Raw genomic sequence first — 20,276 nt, forward strand, 5'->3', positions numbered from 1 at the left:
TTTCCCAGAATTGTAAGGGGCAGGAGATGGGAGGAGGAGATGAAAAAACTTACTCCAAGGGAACATTAATGAAGTAGAAAAAAACGCTAGGCTTATAGTCAGTGCAGGCTTTATATATTACCCCCTTGGACAACTCATGGAACCACTCTGGTTTTTCCAGTGAGGGATAATCTCCAAAGTCTCTCTCAGCTGTAAAAGCTTATGATTCTTGAACCATACTGCCACTTCAGATGAAGGAACCTAAGCCCAAGGAGACTGACCAGCTCGGGGGAGTCATGTGTGAATAAAAGAAGCAAGACTGGACCTTAAATCTTAGAATCTTAGAAGCTGATGCCTGTTTCCAGACTTGTCATGAAGGAGATCTCCTTGATATTGTCCATATTTTAAGGCACTAAGTAGCTACTACAACTTGGTAGGAAACCAGGAGGAATATAAATGAAAAGTGACTAGAGATAAGAGCTCACTTAAATCAGGATGTTTAGCAGGGCTTCAGGAAAGGATACTAAACCAGTGTGATATAACTGCATTTTGGGCTGTTTACATCAAAATCACCTGAGCTCCTTGTTAAGAAATGCAGACTTCTGTGGGGCCAGCCTGGTGGTGTAGTGGTTAAGTTCGTGCACTCCACTTCGGCAGCCTTGGGTTCACAGGTTCAGATTCCGGGTGCAGACCCACACATGGTTCATCAAAACCATGCTGAGGTGGGATCCCACATACAAAAAAATAGGAGGAAGACTGGCAGAGATGTTAGCTCAGTGACAATCTTCCTCAAACAAAAAGAGTAAAATTGGCAACAGATGTTAGCTCAAGTACCAATCTTAAACAAACAACAGACTTCTGGCCCCATCCCCTGGCATGTTTATCAGGCTCTTTGAAGGGGACTGGGAATCTGCATTTTTAAACCCACCAGGTGATTCTCAAAACAGCTTAAAGTTTGAGAACTATTAGAACAGATAAGTGGGAAAATGTGCAGAAAGCAGACAAGGAAAGAACAAGGCCAGATAACAGAAAGGAAATAAAATGATAGGATGGGCAAGGAAAAGGATGCAGTATATACTAGGATACTGTTTTATGTTTCTATAAATCTGTAACGTAAGACTTAAGGCTACAACCTCCTTAACAAATAGAAGCTTATTAATCTAAGTCTAGGAAGCTAGAACATTTGACAGATACCTCAAACTTCACATTATTTGCAAATACATACGATTTACCCCGAGCCATTGTGTGAGCAGCATACAAATATCAGATGATAGCATTAGCACCAAATTATAAATTTATGTTTAGCCTTATTCCTGGGTCTGTCTCCCCCCCAGCTTTTTTTTTTTATTTAACTTTTTCACCTACTTCTACTTTATCATCCTGTTGTATTTCATATAACCATAAGTTAACGTATATTCTTTTTGGAAACAGGTTTATTTGGAATCATTCACTAGCACCCAAATAAATAAACCAAAAACACACAAACTTTTGGAGAACTCCAAAAGCGTTTTAATATGCTCTCCTATGATAAGGTGAACAAATGAAGTGAAATAGTGATGATGACCACTCCTAGGTAGTGCAATTAGTTCTAACACTTTTGATCCCTTTGATGATCAGTTCTGAAATAAAAGTGAGACAGCACAACCCTTAGAAGCTACAGACCTTGGTGTTCAGAGGGGGACTGCCCTAGCACAGACCCATAAGGCTAAAGTGACCTTTTAGTGCTTCCTTACTCCCCACCCCCTCCCCATTTACCATAAGGCACAGACCTTAAGGTTTTTATAAACCTAATTATTTGGGTCTTGATTCCCTGGTAAATCATAAAATTATTCAATTTTTCAGGGAACTACCAGCTTCAATCAAAGAATTACATCTGCTTTTCAAGGGTGGTATATGGTAGATTTTTCATCTTAACACTTGGCACATAGAGTCAAAATCTGACTATTCTAGAGTCAAATACTTGTTGATTAAATGGCACAAAGCTACTATAAATGTTTATTGAACTGAAACGAATTTTCTGCTGTACAGAGTTGCACTAAAGCTGCTCCTCTCTGAGTCCAAGTGGTACTTCCAGACCTTTCCAGATCTCAGCAGTTCCACTTACAGCAGGACACCGGACCAGTCTGTTAATCACTTAAAAGTCTCACATATCAGCATCTAAACTCCCATTAAAGCAAAAATATCATCAATGTCATCTGTCTTCTTCATGGTTCCTGATGTATTATGTTTATTGATTTGTATCACTGTCCGTGAATCAGCTTCATTTTCATCGCTTCCTGTAAGATTTCCATGAATTTGTTTCTCCTTAGTCGGTAGGACAGGACGTGAAACTCTGCCGCTGAGGAGGTGCTTACTGTTAGGGGAGAAGTCAGTTCTATGAACTGTACAGTGAGAGGGTCCCCGTTTACTGATATCCATAGCACTCCTTGTCTCTGGAGGGGACGGCTGAATTTCCTTTAAAAGAGTCGACTGCAACTTTCGCTGCGGTTTCCTCTGTCTCAGTAAAAATTTATTCTGTGATCTTCTTTGTCTCAGATGATGCTTTGAAGTTTTGATACCTGAGCCACGAAGAAGGCAGTTGCAAATGGATGTTTTTATGCACTCTAATTTCTTTGGCAAACTTTAAAGGACAGAGAGAAAGGAAAAATCAGACTGTTAAGATGCAGAAAAACGTTCTCAAAAACTTTTAATTTGTCTCCTTTTTACCCTTCCAACAGAAAAGTACACAATTTATCTACAAGTCCTACACCTGTATACAACCCCAAAATCATGATGAAAAATAAAGAAATAGGAGCTTCAGCCCATATCTGTATGTTCAGAGCACAACTTCCCTCTGATTCAGGTTGTAGGCAAATGTGTCCCCGTTATGTTCCCAAAGTAAAGTAGCTCCTGCAGCTGCCTCGTAAGGGGCTGAACGCTGAGACACCGCCTCTCTCCAGTGCCGGAGCTTCTCCCTGATAACTGCTCTTCTGTTCAGAAGGTAGTAGGAGTGGAGCAGGGGAAAAGATGTATCACAGATAGAAAAATCTGCCAGGATGTGTTAATTCATTTCTGGATGAACAACTTCGTGTTGTAGAAGGAAAAAGGAATAAAAGTGAAGAGGGAGCGTATATACGCATAAGAACACGGGGCTTCTGGCATAGACAAACCGACAGCCTTGAGCTACTCTAGTTGTGATTCATTGATCATCTTCAAGTTTGGGAATTCAGAATTCAAAGCTGATTATTTTAGGAGTTTTGCTTCTGAATAGGGGACACCGCCACAAGGTACAGCAGAACCTTGATAACTACCTCACTGTTGGTGATGGTCAGATTTCAGAAGATTAGCATGGGTCTATACTTCCTACCCCACCATGCTCCCCTCTTCCTTTTTAAACAAATAGAGAACTTCAGGAAGCCCATTATAATGTAGTAATTCATGAGCTGTTTCTAAACATTTTTCTTGTCTTACTATAAGCTGTGACTTTTTTTATTTATTTATTTTTGGTGAGGAGGATTGGCCCTGAGCTAACACATGTTGCCAGTCTTCCTTTTCGCTCGAGGAAGACTGTTGCTGAGCTAACATCTGTGGCAGTCTTCCTCCATTTTGTATGTGGGATGCCGCCATGGCATAGCTTGATGAGTGTTGCATAGGTTCGTGCCCAGGATCTGAACCCATGAACCCTGGGCCACTGAAGCAGTGTGGGTGAACTTAACTACTCACTCCACCAGGCTGGCCCCTATAAGCAGTGACTTTTAAGTGGGGAGAGGGTAAGTGTACCTCCCCATTGAAATGGAAATGGAAAGAATGAAAACAGAAGAATCCGAAGATCTGAACTGAATTCTCCAGCTCTAACACCCTAAGCAAAATCTTCATTTCCTCATCTATAAAATGGGAATGACACTGCCTACCTGACAGAGTTATGAACATAAGTAAATTTAAAATGTACTAAAATATAACAACTGAAACCTCACAACAGGGCACTATGAAAGAACACTATATTTTTGTGGCGTACAGAATAACGGTTTAACCAAATAAACAGCAGTTTGTTAGCCTTCTCATTAATTCTTAATTCTTACCACCTCTACCTCATCTACCCCTGACTTTAAACCCAGTCTTGAACAGAACAGCTCAGGCTGAGTTTCCACTCTAAAAGAGATCCCTTTTAGATGGCTAGGGGCCTTTAGGGGACCCCAATGTAAAAACCCTTCCAGCAATTCATTCCTTAGGAATACCTAACTTCTCCCACCACTTTTAATCAAAACTTTTTGCAAAACTCTCACTATATATCAAATTTTTTACTACAATGGGAATATCTTTTCCATAAATTTTAAAAGAAAATTCAACAAATTTTAGACAAAGTGATTCATCCATGGGAACCATTTAGAAAACCCTGAATCGATATACGTCTGTAACTATAGATAAGAAATGATGGCGGATGCACAGAATATTTCTTGAAGGATACATAAACTGGTCAGAATGATTGCCTCTGTGAAGGGGTAATAAGGCATCTTTATAGCCATTTGTGTCTGAAATTGTTACCATGGGCATCCATTATTTTTTCAATAAAAATATAAAACCCTAAAGTGTCTAACTTCGTGCACTGGCTCACAATCAAAGATGGCCATCCTTACACAGTTCTGTGAATGCGAGAGAGGAAGAGATCAACACATGCACAGTCTAGCTCCCATGACCGAATGCCCCCCGGGCTCTGACCCCGAGTCTGGCTGGGCCTGTGGGAGGCAGGCACCTCTGCTGCTGCTCTCGCACCCTCGCCCGCTGCGCTGAGGCTCTGGGCAGCTGGGCCACCCCTCCGGCTAGAGCTCAAGCTCTGTGAGGATTGAGTCTGTCCTACTTGCACCTGTACCCAGGCGTGGCCACAGCACTCCTGATACTCTCTGAACCGACAGATGGAATGGTGAAGAGACAAAGGAATAAACCCAATTAACCAAGTTGTTCTTCTTCCCAATGCTACAGCTTTGCCCAACAAAAGCAGCAAACAAAACTGCAGTTTGACTAGATCCCACTTTTAGCCCCCTCGGGCTACTGGACACCCCATTTTAGAGAAAGCTGACTCGAATATATACACTTTTGCCCTAAATGACAACAGACAAAGTAAAGGCATATAATTTTTGTAATAAACCCACCTATAGCCTTGAGCTTCCACGTGTTTAAGCCGGTTACTTTTAAGAAGTTTGTTACCCAGAAAGGTGGCCTGAGCCTTGAGTTTTCTGCTCCTGCTCCACAGAATCGCCTTTTGGATTTCTTTAGAAAGTTGTATAAAAGTCTCAGCTTCTCGGAATCTTTGCACAAAGCTTTTGGCACAAGGAGTTCCTGTCCCTTTCTGAGAAGAATGTTTGCTTGCCTTCAGTTTGGATTTAGAAAATCTGAACTCAGAGCTGGTTTCCTGAAATATGGAAAGGTAAGAAAAATGTATTAGATTTGTTACTGACTTGTAAATACAAGACAACGGAGAAAAGTTGACTCATAGTCTATCAGAATGTGAAATCCATCTTTTTAAAAGAAGGAAAACTTTTTTGAAAGCTCACTGCACTTTCCTTTTGTCTTAAAAAGCTTAATTTTTTATCCACTGCTTCTAACAAAATTTCTTTTCCCTCTGTGGTACAACAGATCTTATCTGTAGCTGCATTCAGAGGAAACTTAATATAAATATTCTACCACATATCTATTTAACCTACACAAAAGAATAAAACTCCACATGATTAAATACTGGGCAAAGCCAATATTCCCTATCTGGTGGGAAAAAAGTCAGTGAAGAGCCCTGTTCCTCTACACCACTGGGCTACCGCATCTTGTTTTTCACTTATTTCTATGACCGTGTCACCCTCCTCACTGATGGATCATAAATGTTACTAAGACGTGTGAAAGCAAGGATGATTGCTGAGCATATGTTAAAAGTGCTTAACCGAGCAGCATTTCCAATTCCAATTCAAGCATCCTTTGATGTGGCACCTTTGTCTCTTCAACCCCATCTTTCTATATCAAGTGAAGTTTTAATTTTACCAACTCTTACTGTTTATGAAAATATGCCACCTACTAAGTCTGCTTCCATCCTTCATTGAAAGCTCACCTTCTTCCAAATCCCTCACCCTCAAGAAGAATGTAACAAAGTAGGAAGTATAAAAGTAGAGACCCATCAATACTTTGTGTTGGTGATTGATAAGGGTGACCTAAAAGTAAGCTGAGCGTATTAGTGCTAATTGCTAAAAACGTGGTAGTGATTAGTCACGAATAAGAGGGAAGCTGGCCACCAGCTCACCTAGGAACAGGTGGACGGACTGCAGAAGTTTCAAGGGTCACAGCGAGTCATAGTTCTTGACACAGAGTTGACAAAACTATTTGGGGACTGGTGTCATGGTAAAGAACAAAGACTAGGAAACCAGACTGCCTGCGTGCAAATACCAGCTCTGCCTCGTGGTTGCTGTGTGGCCTGAGCAAGTTTCTTGTCCTTTCCATGCCTCAACTTTCTCATCTGAAATTTGGAAACAGTAATAATAGCAACTATATCACAAGGCTTTTGCGAAGATTATATGAATTAACACATATAAAGAGTTTCGCATACACCTAGCCAAGAGTAAATGTAATATAAGTATGAGCTATTATTATTATTACTGTTACTAATATTCCTCTCTCTGGAACTCATGAATTGGATGGAATAAAAATGCAGGCTGGAAACTTGTAAATGTTCAAAAAAGTACACTGACTTATTAGAAATTATTAAGAATTATTAATACTTATATAGAAATTATTAAGAAATAACCCATGAAGGAAACCAGAAGAAAACAATTTTGAGAAGACAGGGTAACAGAAGTCAAGCAGTTACCGGATGCAAGAGGGTGACTCTGATGTACTTATCTGTTGTTAGGTCCAGAACAAAGAGAATTTACAGACACTGACTAAGAAGAGGAATCAGGTTAAAGTTGAACCCTGACACAAGAAAGAAGTAGAAGCTTCATGACAAAGGATGAGGATGATAACGATGATGAAAGTGGCTAAAAACATCGAACACTGATTAAGTGCTTACCGTACTTCAGACTCTATGCTGAACACTTTACATGCATTAAAACTGGCACAAGCCTATGAGGTACATACTATTATTAGAAAACAGAGGTATGGACAGGTCAAGAGACTTACATAAGGTGACACTGGTATAAACCAAAGCCAGGACTCAAACCATTTGTGTGTGACTGCAAAGCCCATACTCTGAAGCTGCAGTACAATCCACACTTACGATGGATCCTAGGGTGACTTTAAAATTCTAGCAAAACTCTTGGTAATATGTTTCTGAAGGCCTTCTATTAACTGATAAACTGGATCCACTCAGACCCCTTGGGAGGGCCTCTATGCATTCAGAGGCATAGACTGAGAACTAAGATGGCGCTAAGCTTACAGCTGGGGATGCAACAGAAGTAAAATTGAATCTCTTGCCTTGGTTAGTGGCATCTAGTCTACAGATCAGAAATCATAAGCTGTATTAAAATGAGCCAGACAAACCTGAACAGCCCTATGTTTCAGCTGTTTGCAGAAGGCCCTCACATCAAATTCTGATGACTTTTCTGTGGAGAGGGAAAAATCACAGATACAAAAACTTAGGCATAGTATTTTCAAATCAAAAAATTAAGTGCATGACAACATTTCTTGCCAAATTACTACAAAAGAAATAAAGGGAACTAAGCAAGCAAAGAACTAGGAAGTAACAGCAGAAACAAACAACTTAAAATGCTCAAGCTTAGAAAACGCTGGTATTGCCATACCTCTCTAAAGATAATCAGTGTGAGTTAAAATTAAGAAGAGAGAGACCAAATTTCTCCTGCACAATGCAGGATTATAATTTCAAAAGTTCTTTGCTTTTTTTTAAATTAGAGTATGTGCTATATCAAAGCAAATTACCTTTGAAGATTTTCTTATTCTTTACTGGCTGCCCAAGATCCACACTGTTCTGTATATTGATCTTCATTTGTTGAGCCTTTTTGGAAATTCTAAGTAAAGTTTCTTCACTGGACCTCGGTGATTGCTCTTTTGTTAAAAACAGTTTATTTAGCAATTTAGTTACTCCTTTAGCTGCAAAAGCTGTAGGCATTTCTTTCTTAAAGACTTCAAAATAGGGCTGTCCTAAAAATTCAGCAATATCAGAAGGAAAGGTGAAATCTTTGAAGTAAGGCAATGGTTGAATCCTAGAGACCTCCTGAAGCAATGCAAACAACGGCTCATATAAAGAAACCAGCCTTTTTAAAACGCCTTTATACAGAACCCTAGAGAAAGAAACAGGAGCTCGTGAATTAGCCAGTAATTACAATTTGCAGATTACATAAAACCACAACAGAGTCAAAGCTGAAAATAAATGCCCATCAAATCTGCCACTATAGATAAAAATGCTATAGTGCATATTTGCAAATAGCCAGGTTAGTCCAACCCAAAAAGAAAAATCCAAGTAAAACATATTACATAAAACCAAATAAAGTACTCCATGAATTGATATCTCAAAGGGTGTGCATCAAAATCTTAAGTGTGATTTTATCTAGGTGGTGAGATTTTTAGGCAAATGTCAGGTTCTTCACATTTTTTCCTATTTTTTTAAATTTCTTAAAATAAGCATTGTATTATTGTCATAATCAGCAAAAATTAAAGCTATTTTCATTATAAAAAATAAGGAAGGTTTGACATCTTAAAATAATATGACTAGTAATTCTAACATTGTTACCTCTAAGAATAAGCAAAATAAAAAACAAGATTGGAAACAGAACTTGAGCTATCTAGGTTAAGATAGCAAAGCAAGGTTTTTAATATCCAGAGAGAATTTTGTACTTTTTGCTTTTAGTTTTCATTCAAATTAGAGCTAATCATCCCAATTGTTTAAAATGGCCCAAAATAGGTCTCCTTATAAATACAGGCTGATTCTGAGTCCAATTATGCATCACATAAATTTCATAATATAAGTTGAGAGATGCCAGAGAAGGTCTTTGGTTTGCAACTATTCCCAGTGTTCTTTACATCAACTAACTATCCCTCAAAAAGCAGTGGTGTTTCAGGTGGAAGAAAAGAATCTAGAGCCCATAAGGAAGGTTATTGCCAGTAAAAATTGGAAACCTAGTGGCAGAATGAATCAAATGATACAGCCTGCCCAGGAACACTCATTTTAAATGGGCCAGTTGCTGTATCATTACAGCAATCACTTTTTTATTATTATTTCAGTTGCTAATTCTAGGAATTAACTTGCTTAACTGTTTAGTGTGGAGATGATCTGATGACTTCAGATTCAAAGCCTAGTCTTTGACATAACTCCAATCCACCCCAAATAAACTCTGATCAAATGAAGAAATGGAACTCCCACACCTTCAGAATCCCATGGGAAAGCAAATATGAAAACTACTAACGAGAAACCTAGGCTGAGTTAGAGATGAAAAAGAAATGAAAAGATTTCAAAGGTATGAACATACATACCATAACCTGCTCACTATCCCAACCATCACAAGGTTTAAAATAATGAATTCTTGCAAACCTAGGTGTTTCACAGTCAAGCTGGAGAATCAAGTTAAAGTTGGAAAATGAAACCAAAGTGATTTGGATTTTTAAGTGAACATCTATGAAGGAAGCAGACTGGAAGTAGAAAGAGTTTTCTTGAAGGAATTAAAGCCTTAAAACATGTACTATGTAAGTCATGGAAACTTAAAAATAAAGTAATATACACTCTGCTAGAGCTCTCATTATTAAATTTAGTTTCTACGATTAAGAATTTCTAAACTATCAGGGCCAGCCCAGTGGCGCAGCAGTTAAGTTCACACGTTCCACTTTGGCGGCCCAGGGTTCGCCGGTTCGGATCCTGGATGCAGACATGGCACCACTTGGCAAGCCATGCCAAGTAGGCGACCCACATATAAAGTAGAGGAAGACGGGCACAGATGTTAGCTCAGGGCCAGTCCTCCACCAAAAAGAGTAGGACTGGCAGCAAATGTTTAGGGCTGGCCTGGTGACACGGTAGTTAAGTTCACATGCTCTGCTTTAGTGGCCAGCGTTTGCGGGTTCAGATCCTGGTTGCAGACCTACACACTGCTCATCAAGCCATGCTGTGGAGGTGTCCCACATACAAAATAGTGGAAGACTGACACAGATGTTAGCTCAGTGACAATCTTCCTCACCCCCACAAAAAAAAGAAGAATTTCTAACTGTCAATGCCCTTAGGATAATACATGCTGGACAGAGACAGGCAGTCTCTGGCAATGGTTGTATCAGGAAATTCCTGGGAAAAGGAGGCCAAGAAGCAAAATTTTAAGAAATCCCCATGGGTTATAACTCCTACAGACCCCCTAGCTTTCAAACAGAAATACTATTAAATATACCCAAACAATTCCAATTCAGAAGAAGGTATTTCAGTTGATTCAAGGATACAGAAATGTCTTGCAGCAGCAGTCCAACAAGCGAAGTAACAACTTGCAGGCTCCCAAAATCTTCATCAACACCAATTCCACCACTGGTTGGCTGGGGATGACACATGCCTTGGTAGTTACAGGCTGATTTTCACTTGACAAAAAAAGAGTAGTACATTACTTTCATTCTGGAATATAAAACACTTGTATATCAGTTTTCAAGCACAGACTTGTTTTAAGCTCAATTTGTGGTAGTTATGCTGAACAATGGCTCACTGAAGTTGATTGACACTGATGCTTCAATAGAATCTATCATGACCCGATTTCAGTGTCACGCCAGTCCCTCCCACAGGCCAACAGAGGGAGACTACCCCAAATACCAGGTGCCCTTTATTAAAACACAATTCCTACAGCTGAGATATAACTGGTTATATCCCAACACCAAGCAGAGAAAAGTCCATAGGAAGATCAGGGCAACACACAAAGGCCCCAGCCCCCCACAAAGGCCATCACAAAGCAACTGGACCACTTACCTGGGAGAAAGCAACTCAGACACATCTTGAATTGAATCTTCCAAATTCATACTCTTCAAACGTTTTAAGCATTGTTCAACCTGAAAGGAGAAGAGCAGCTCAAATCCATATGTATATAATACAGACAAGGCCACTAATGTGACAGGAAAACAAATCCAAAATTTCAAAGTATAGAAATACACTGAATACCACAGAATACCTTTTTTTAATGGTAAAGAAATCCATAGCCCAAAGTAATTACTTCTGGTTAAAAATTTGAAATTTATCCAGCCAAACAAATTTCTCAAATCAAGTTATGACTAAGAATTTACTATATGCCAGGAGGTACTTGATAGTATAAGGGGGACAAAGTCAAGTATAAGGTTATTCTCAAGATTATAATTTTTCTGAAGCAACGTGATTTCTAACAGTGAAATTAAAACAAGACAGTAAATTATTAACTACTAAATTTCAACAGTCTATAAATGCCACAGAGATGAGGAAAGTGATGGATTTATTCACTTCACAAGTGGATACTGAACACCTAATACATGCAAGGCATGCTGGGAAATAAAATGGTATATAAAACACTTCCCCATCTCTAGCTGCTAAAATCTAGTAGTAAAAAAAGAAGACATATAACATAATTAGTTAAATACTAAAACAAAAATAGATACGCCCTATTTAAAATTGCATCCCCCTCCGCACTCCCTCTTCCCTGCTTTATTTTCCTCCATAGCATTTATCACCATCTGACATTCGATTCACTGACCAATTGATTTGATTGCCTTTCTCCTCCCACCTATAATGTGAGCTCCACGTGGACAAGATATTTGGTCTATTTTGTCCACCACTGTGACTTACTACTTAGCAGAGTGTTGACTAAGCACTCAATAGTTTTTATCAAAAAAAAAAACAAAGGTAAGGTAAGGGCCATCCATTATACAAAATGTGGTAAGAATTCTGGAGTCCTCAGGAAATGCCATGCAAAGGGCATGCATGGGACTGCCTCCAGACTTCGCAGGGTGTAAAGGTCTGGATGGGCACTGATACTGGTGAAGATAGTATCTTGCTAGAGCTACATATATGCTACTAAAAATTAAATCAAAGTTAATCAATCCTAACAGCACCGTTTTCAGAGCAATGGAGACAGCACAATCCTTAAATCCTCTGAGGTCAGCTGCTATCTTTTCCAATTTTTAGTTCTGAACACCATCCTTTGAGAGAAGTACTTACAAACCAAGATAGGAAAGCACCTGGCAACATAGTAAGCGACCTATGGTTCAAAAAAAAACCAAGAGGGGAAAAAAAGACTTGAGAATTTAACAGGAATAGAGAACATGGAGGAACATAAGAACAATCTTCATATATTCAAAGGATGTCACACAGAGGAGGAATCAAGACTATTTTCTCTGTTCCTTGCAGAGATGCTACAGGGAGGCAAATTCCAGTACCTAGCCTTGGAAGGTAGGAAAAATAAATCTTAAAGTAGATGAAAGCTCTCTGTCGGTGAAGCAGATAGAATGGTAAGTCCTAGTAATGGTAACAGAGTAGCAGCAGCAGCATGAGAAATGTTTCTGACTGTAAGGTTGTGGGGAACCTAAAACACGTCCACAGATGACGGTGCCACAGTGTAGACTGTGTTAAATGTCACAGAGAAGCACAAAGGGGAGGCCCCAATAGCCAAGAATCATAAAAAGCGAGGAGTTCAACTTCACTAATAATCAGAAAAAGGTACTTAAAATGAGATTGCCATTCTCTACACTCATGTTACCCTTGGGAGGTTGTTTATCACTGAGAGCAAGGGTGGAAGTGGGACTTTGAGGATGTGAAGGCCTTTACAGGTAGAGACGGAGGGACCGGGCTTTCTAAACACACAGGACCAAGTGAGCAAAGGCTCAGGGGACGGAACGAAGGTGGTGAGCAGGGAACTCGTGAAGAGTGCAGGCTGCCTGGAATACGAAATATGGGAAGACCAGAAAGAAGTCTGAGCTAAGGAAAACTGAAGAGGCCAGATCACGGAAGATCTTGTGAGCCAAGCTAAGAGGTTTGGTCTTTGTTCAGAAGACAGTGGAGAACCATTAAAAATCAAAGCTGTGTTTTAGGATGATTCACCTGGCTTTGGTACACATGAATATACCAAAGTGCAGGAAAGACTGGAGGAGGAGAGATAAGTCAGGACAGCAAGACAACTAAAAGTTGGCAAGGTCTGAAAAAAGATGGCGGCCAGAACTAAAAGGAGGGACTAGATGCAGAGAATCTTATGAGTGATAACTGACTGAATGGGAGAGCTACATAAAAGGAACAGGCAGAGAAAACGGAACACCAAATTTTTCTGACTGGATAATTATTCACAACTTAGAAGCCAGGAGGAGAAATACGTTCAATCTGAGATAACAGGTTTGGTTTTGGAGCAAAAGACTCACACAGAGATAAAAGCTGCCCCAGACAAGAAAACTTAGGGAAAGACCATGATCCCAGATCTTTCTTTGATGAAGAAATCTTCATTCTTTTTGCCTTAAGTAATGGGAGTGGGAAATTAACCAGAGAGCATGAATCTGTAAGGTCAGAGATTTTTCACCCCTGTATACCCAGCACCAGGCACAGTGCCTGGCACATGGGAAGTTTCAAAAGTACTTGCATAATTAACAAAATGAATGAATGAATGAGCATAAAAGGAACGCAGCTTAGAAGGTTCTTCTCTGTGGTGTAGCCCCTGCACTGCAGAGCCCAATTTTGTCTTAAAATCCAAAAATTAAATGAAACCACTTTATACCACAACTTGTTATTTACCCATTTACTCTAATATATTACAAATTAGATTGTATACCCCAAAATAAATAAACCACAACTTTCTTCTTTTTAGGATTTTAGGATTTTGATTTTGCTCAGGAGATTGTTTCTTAATCCAACACTTTGTCTTGATCGAAGATATAGTGATCTGTTTTTTGAAATGCTTTCAGAAAAAAAAAACGCCCAGGTAGACCTGTGGGCTGGAGACCTATAAATCACAAGTAATTTACTGAGATTTCTATAATAAAAAAATTTTAAGTGGCAGTGTGATTTCCATCTTCATCAGGTAAACATGTGAGTCTTAAACACAGGGCTTCCTCCTTACCTGTTTGAGGGCCAGGTGGGGCTTGTGGCGGCCCATTCTGTTGTGATTGCTGTAGAGGACAGCACATAACACGTCTGTTTCTGCATCTAAGGTTTGACTCTTCAGTGACAGTGTGACAAGACAGCATTCTTTAATTACAGCTGCAATGCAAAGGTCTAAAGCGGAGATGTTTAATAAGACAATATGTATTTCTCCATTAAGTATATTATATAAAAAACACTGAAAAGCACCTTTCCTAATTCGTTTTAAAGAAATCAAGAACAAGTGAACATCATCAGCCTCAACTGTAAGAACATAATTAATGATTCTAAGTATGTGAGAAGTTGGAAGTCCAGGAAATCATTAAGAGAACATCTGTTAAACTCAAATGTGTATCTTTACACCACATTTTATCACGATTTTAATAATCTTTCTTATAAAGCCATTTGGTGTACACTTACACCTGAAGTACCTTGAGGGTGGGGCACTGCATACTTGTTTAAAACTCCCGTTTTGCTATACACATAAGCAAGGCAGAATGGATTAATTCATACTCTTAAAGTCAAAGGTTACTGTATTTGGGTACCAATTGAAGATAAGGATATACTCAGAAAAGAGAAACCACCTTGGTAGCTGGAAATTATATTATTTGATAAATGCCTGACTGAACACGGGGTGCCCAGCAGAATGAGATAAAAGCTGCCTGGTTCGTCGTCTGAAAGGTGTGAAGTAGAAGACGGGGTTAACGTGTTCTCCGTGGCTCTAACGGTAGCACTAGCATCCGAATTGAAAGTAACACAAAGGCAGATCTCTACACAACGTGGAGAACTTTCTTACTGTCCCAACTATCTCAGGCCAGGATGGGTTGTCTTAGGATGGGGGGGGGGGGGGGGGGGGGGGGGGGGGGGGGGGGGGGGAGTGAGCTTGGTGAATTTCCACGCCTAATGGGAATCCTGGTAAGGAACTTCTGAAGGAAGAAGAGGGAAGATTAACCTGTCAGCTTCGTAGGATGGACGGATGAGGAGGAGGATGTGATAACTGGATAGGTCATAAGTATTTAATACTAATAACCATCATGTGAGTGTTTATTTACTGTATCAGGCACTGTTCCAAATGCTTTACCTATAACGTTAACTCTTTCATTCCTCGAAACAGCCCTGAGGCAGATACTATTTTATACCCATTTGAAAATGAGCCGAGGCACAGACCGGTTAAATAACGACAGCCCCTCCCGCCCAGCTCCTGCAAAGACCAGGATTCAAACCCAGGCGATCCGGCTCCCGAGCCAAGCTGCGAACTACCACGCCCTACTGCCTAATAACGGTAATACCATCATACAGTGGGGAAACGCTTTAAGAGCGCTTTCCCCGAAACGACATCGTTAGATCCTCCAACACCCAGCGACGGGTAGGGAGGACTAAACCCACTTTACAGATAAGGAACCAGAGGCCCAGAAAGACTGCGGTTAAGTCCAGAGTGCTCAAGTGACTGCCCTCCGCTCCTCGGAGCCGTAGGTGGGAAACAGGCCGCAGGGAGCACCAGGCCCCAGGCAGCACCAGCCGCACCCGCCTCTCTGCCCCTGGGGTTCAGCGAAGGACTGCGGTCCCAGAGTCCCTACACGGTCCACGGCAAAACCCGGAGCCCGGCGGCGTGCCGCTCGGGGCCTCTTCCCGGCGTCCCGCGGGCTCAGGAAGTCCCGCCCCGCCGCGCACGTGCGCGGCCCCGGCCGGACACCTCCCCGCCCCCGACCCCGGAAACGTCTGCCTCTCGCCGGCGCCTCACTCACCCAGGGCGGCGCCGGGCGCCTGCACCGTCACGGTGCTGCCGCTCCCTGCCTTGGGGATCCGCACGCGATTCCACGGCTCCGGGCCCGGCGGCTCCGCTGCCATCTTGCGATGCGGGGGAGGGACTGGGAAAGGCGGAGCTGGACGAGACCAACTGGAGCGCCGGAAGGAGGGCAGAGGAGACGAGGCTGGGAGGCGGCGGGCAAGGGGCGGGGCGAGGCGGGCAAGGGGCGGGGCGAGGCGGGTCCTCCGCGGGGTCTTGCCGCAGCGACGGCGGGCGGGAAAGCCCCAGATGGTCGACCAACCCTGGTCACCAGAACCGGACCGCGGATCAGGGCCACTTGGGAGAGTTTGGGGAAGAAACCCCATCCTGGTACTACTCAGTCAGAATGTCGGAGTAGGACGAGGAATTGCATTGTGTTTACTCTTCCCCACAGGGGATTCTGAGGCACCGCCGAGTTTGGGACTGCTTCACGGCATTTTACAGAAGTAGAAACTGAGGCTGCGAGTCGAACTGGTGCATGCACCCCTATCTCCGCCTCAGACATCAGGGAAAAGGGAAGCAGTGAAATAGAGGCTCATGCAAAGTGCGGCGTTTGTAATACAGAAAAAGTGACTTTGACATAGTCAAGCTCCTCCGTCTTGAGCAGCAGCACCGCGATCACATCAAAGAAGCTTGGAGGCCGTCTGACTCCCTCAACCCCATCCTCTCCCAGTGTCCTAGACACACGGTGTTCCAAGTTCTACTGATCCTCACCTCGTTAATGTCTTTCTAATAGTTCATTAACCTTCAGCCACAGTGATGCCGTCCTACTTAAGTACGTAAGGCCCCAACCGTAACGTATTAGAGAGGTTGTTAGTGGTTTCTGGAGACACACCGCCAAGGTTCGAATTCCAGTTCTGCCATTTACCAGCACTATGAGGCTTTCGGGGAGAATTCATCATTTCCTTGCTTTTCCAGCTTCTAGAGGCCACCTGCATTCCTCGGCTGTGTCCATCTCTCATTTTCAAAGCCAGTAGCATAGCATCTTCCAATCTCTCTCCACCCTCTCTTTCTCTCACCCTTCTGCCTGCCTCGTCTTAAAAGGACCTTGGTGATTGCATTGGGCCCACCAAAATCACCCAGGATAATTTCCCCATCTCACAATCTTTGACTTAATCACATCTACAAAACCTGTTTTGCACTGTAAAGTAGCATATTCACAGGTTCTTTGGACTAGGATGTGGACATCTTTGGGGGCCGTTATTCAGCCTAGCACAGACTCTCTCATAATTTACCTCACTGTATTGTGTTCACTTGTGCATTTGTATGTCTCCTTCCCCAGTGGCATGTGAGCTCATGAAGGTGGTGCCACCAATACAGCTCCCTGATCTTTATATCTCAGTGCTTAGCTCAGAGCCTGGCATGTAGTAGGACCTTAATACATTTTGAACAGTTTTATTGAGGTATAATTGCTATACAAAGAACCACACATATTTAACGCGTACAATGTCATGAGTTTGGCAATGTTTACTGGCTGAATAAGAGACCAGCTGATGCTTGAATGGAGTTCTTAAAGGATGAATAGAAATTTCTCAGGCAGATAAGGGAGGAAGGACATTCCTGACAGAGGTGTTGAACAACATGGGTTGGAAGAGTCGCTAGTTCTGGATCCGTATTGCTGGAGCATGATGTGTGCTGAGGGAGGAAGCTGGGAGTGGTGGTCTCAGATCGTGGGTAGAATTTGGATTTTACTCTGAAGGCTGGTGGTTCCCAAAACTGCCTGATAACCTGGATAGCTTTTAAAAACAGAAATTTTCAGGCCCCCCCCCCCCTTTGGAAATTCTTATTCATTAGGTCTGAGTAGGGCCCTAATCTGTGTTTTTTAAAAGATCCTTGTGCTAGTGCTCTGGATTGGGGAGCCCTTGCTGTAGGTGATAAGGGAGTCACTGAGTCTTAGGCAGGGTAGTTTAATCACCTTCCATCAAAGGAAGAGCACTCGAGAACAGATTTGAAGGAGATGAGGCTGGGAGTAAGGAAGTAAAGGAATCTGTTACAAAATGAGGCAAGACATGGTGAATGTCTGAATTCAAACATTGGCACTGAAGATAGTATGACTGACTTAGATGTCTGATATTTAGGTACTTAGAAGTCTAGTATGACTTCCAGATTTTTGCTTTGAGTTTGAGATATGGCATTCAAAACAAGAGCAGCTTTAGGTAGGAGGCAGGGATATACTGAGTTGAGATTGCTCATGGGCTGCCCACAAGAATATGTCCAATTCTCCAGTTGAATAAATGGGACTGTAGCTCAAGGGGTGATGGCAAAGGGAGGATGTAGAGGTGGTGAATGTAGGATAATGTTTTTAGATAAGAAGGGAAGACAGAGTTTATGTGGTAACAGAGAGATGCAGGATTAAGCAGGTGTTGTTTTGTTTTGTTCTGATTTTAAGGATAGTGTATCAGTCAGGGTTCTACCAGTCAAACAGAGCCAGTAAGATATATATTTGGGGCCAGCCCTGGTGGCCTAGTGGTTAAGTTTAGCATGTTCTGCTTCAGTGGCCCAGGTTTGGTTCCTGGGCACAGACCCACACTGCTCTGTTAGCAGCTGTGCTGTGCTGGCGGCCCACATACGAAAAAATAGAGGAAGATTGGCACAGATGTTAGCTCAGGGTGAATCTTCCTCAGGAAAAAAAAGATATAAATATTAAGGGATTTATTGAAAGAAATTGGCTTGCACAATTGTAGGGGTTGGATAGTCAAGTCTGAAGTCCATAGGGGAGGCCGTCAGGAAGGGCAGCTGGAAAGTCTCAGGCAGGAGCTGCTGCAGCAGCCTACAGGTGGGATTTCTTCTTCCTCCTTCCTGTGTTCAGGGAAACCTCAGTTTAAACTGGTTGGATCAGGCTCACCCAGGTTACCTGGGATAATCTCCTTTACATAAAATCAACTGATTGTAGCTGATACTCCCAGCTACAGAATACCTTCACAGCAACACCTAGACTAGTGTTTGATTGAATAACTGGGTACTATAGTCTAGCCAAGTTGATATATAAGACTAACTGTCACAGACAGGAAATGATTTGCTCATATATAAAGGCCAAGGGGAAGGAGCCAAAAGAGTGAGAGAAGGTGGACATACTAAAGAGATAAAGGGGAGAGAATTGATGGAGCAAGACCCGTTATTCATTCAACAAAGTTTTTGAGCATCAGCTGTTTACCAGGCACCATACAAGGGCCCAGAGGAGACAAGCAGGGATTGGATCAAGTGCTTCGGTAGAGGGGTTGACTTAAACGTCAAAAAGCTTTTATTCTCTGAGCCAGGAGGAAAACTAAAGATAACTTTAGATATGGATATGTTTGTGATGGGGTAATGGAAAGATGAGGGGGCCCTGGAATGAGAGCTCCTGTGTTGTCAGTGAAGGAGGATTTTCAATCAGTATGAGAATAGAGGGTAGGGAGAGGGGTTCTGGGTGAGCAGTGGATATTTGAAATCAGAGCGTCCTTGAACTGGGGGATATGGAAGAGGCATGGCCTGTACATTAGAGAGAAAGTTAAGATTTAGAGCCATGTTTTAAAAATTTCGAGTCTGCAAAGAAAAACTGCCATAGACACAGATGACCATTAAATTATAAAGCCTTGTGTATGTCATTAGTAATCCAAGAAATAGATTAAAATAATTTTCAGGTACTATCAAATAGAGTAAAAAGTATGGTGTCCTGTGTTACTAGGGCTTTGGACAAAAATTTACATACAAAGTTAGCCTTTGTTGTTGTAATCATGAAAATGGAAAATATTATATTCACACAATGAATCAGCTGTTTTCTAATATTTTGGCAATGGATTTCTTTTTTTCCCACAAAATCTTGCATAGAAATCAATATATAAAACAAGTAAAGGCAGAATGGCAGTGGTTAGGGGTCTGGTAGGACACAGGGCCCTCCCATAGATGCCTCCTGCCCAGGCCTCTAGAGGTAGCTCAGAGACACTTCCTAGGAAGCCACTGGTGCAAATCAGTAAGTATGAATTGACGTGAGCAATTTCTGTTGATACAGTAAGGTATGTTTTAAAGCAGTTTAGAAAGCTGTATGTATAATGTGATTCCATGAAAAAAACATACATCCACATGTTGAGGAAAAGGTCTGGAAAGATATAAATGAAAGTATTAACAATGGTTATCTTTCCAGAAGTAGGATGGATCTTTTTTCTTCTATAAGCTTATTTGTATTTTCTATTTGAAGGAAAGAAGTAAATATGTGTTGCTGTTGTAATGAGAAAAAAATTATTTTTATTGCCAAAATAGTGCATATCAAAGTCTTAGGATATTTGTGTGTGTGTGTGCACAAATATATTCAGAGACATAAACTTTTTGGCCCATCCAGCTGTGGCCTCAGCTTCAATGCCACCCTTCTATACTTCACGTGATACTGTGGATGGGACTCTGCAAAACCACAGCCTCTCTGCCAGCTGATAGTTATCCCAGTATGGACCACTAGAGGGAGATTGGAAGGCAGGAGGCAGAGCGAAGGGACTCGTTCCTTCCTGTTTGCTCCCTTACTCTTGA

General features: G+C 41.7%; 1 protein-coding gene across 3 annotated transcripts; it reads right to left on the reverse strand.

Moving 5' to 3' along the window:
* Positions 1-1,958: 1,958 nt before the first annotated feature.
* NEPRO (nucleolus and neural progenitor protein) lies at positions 1,959-15,928 on the reverse strand. Of its 3 annotated transcripts, none has more exons than XM_046659330.1 (9): positions 15,739-15,928; positions 13,974-14,128; positions 10,877-10,956; positions 10,366-10,497; positions 9,421-9,498; positions 7,870-8,231; positions 7,474-7,535; positions 5,106-5,365; positions 1,959-2,599 (listed from the first exon to the last, which is right to left on the reverse strand). In XM_046659330.1, exons 1-9 carry the CDS (start codon positions 15,839-15,841, stop codon positions 2,137-2,139), a joined length of 1,695 nt encoding a protein of 564 aa, XP_046515286.1. In that variant the 5' UTR covers positions 15,842-15,928; the 3' UTR covers positions 1,959-2,136. The 3 variants fall into 3 exon arrangements, with proteins under 3 accessions (XP_046515286.1, XP_046515287.1, XP_046515288.1); XM_046659331.1 differs by lacking the exon at positions 15,739-15,928 and adding an exon at positions 14,946-15,686; XM_046659332.1 differs by lacking the exon at positions 15,739-15,928 and adding an exon at positions 15,075-15,684.
* Positions 15,929-20,276: the final 4,348 nt, after the last annotated feature.

This window comes from Equus quagga, chromosome 4 (assembly GCF_021613505.1).
Source record: "Equus quagga isolate Etosha38 chromosome 4, UCLA_HA_Equagga_1.0, whole genome shotgun sequence".
Lineage (NCBI taxonomy): Eukaryota > Metazoa > Chordata > Mammalia > Perissodactyla > Equidae > Equus > Equus quagga.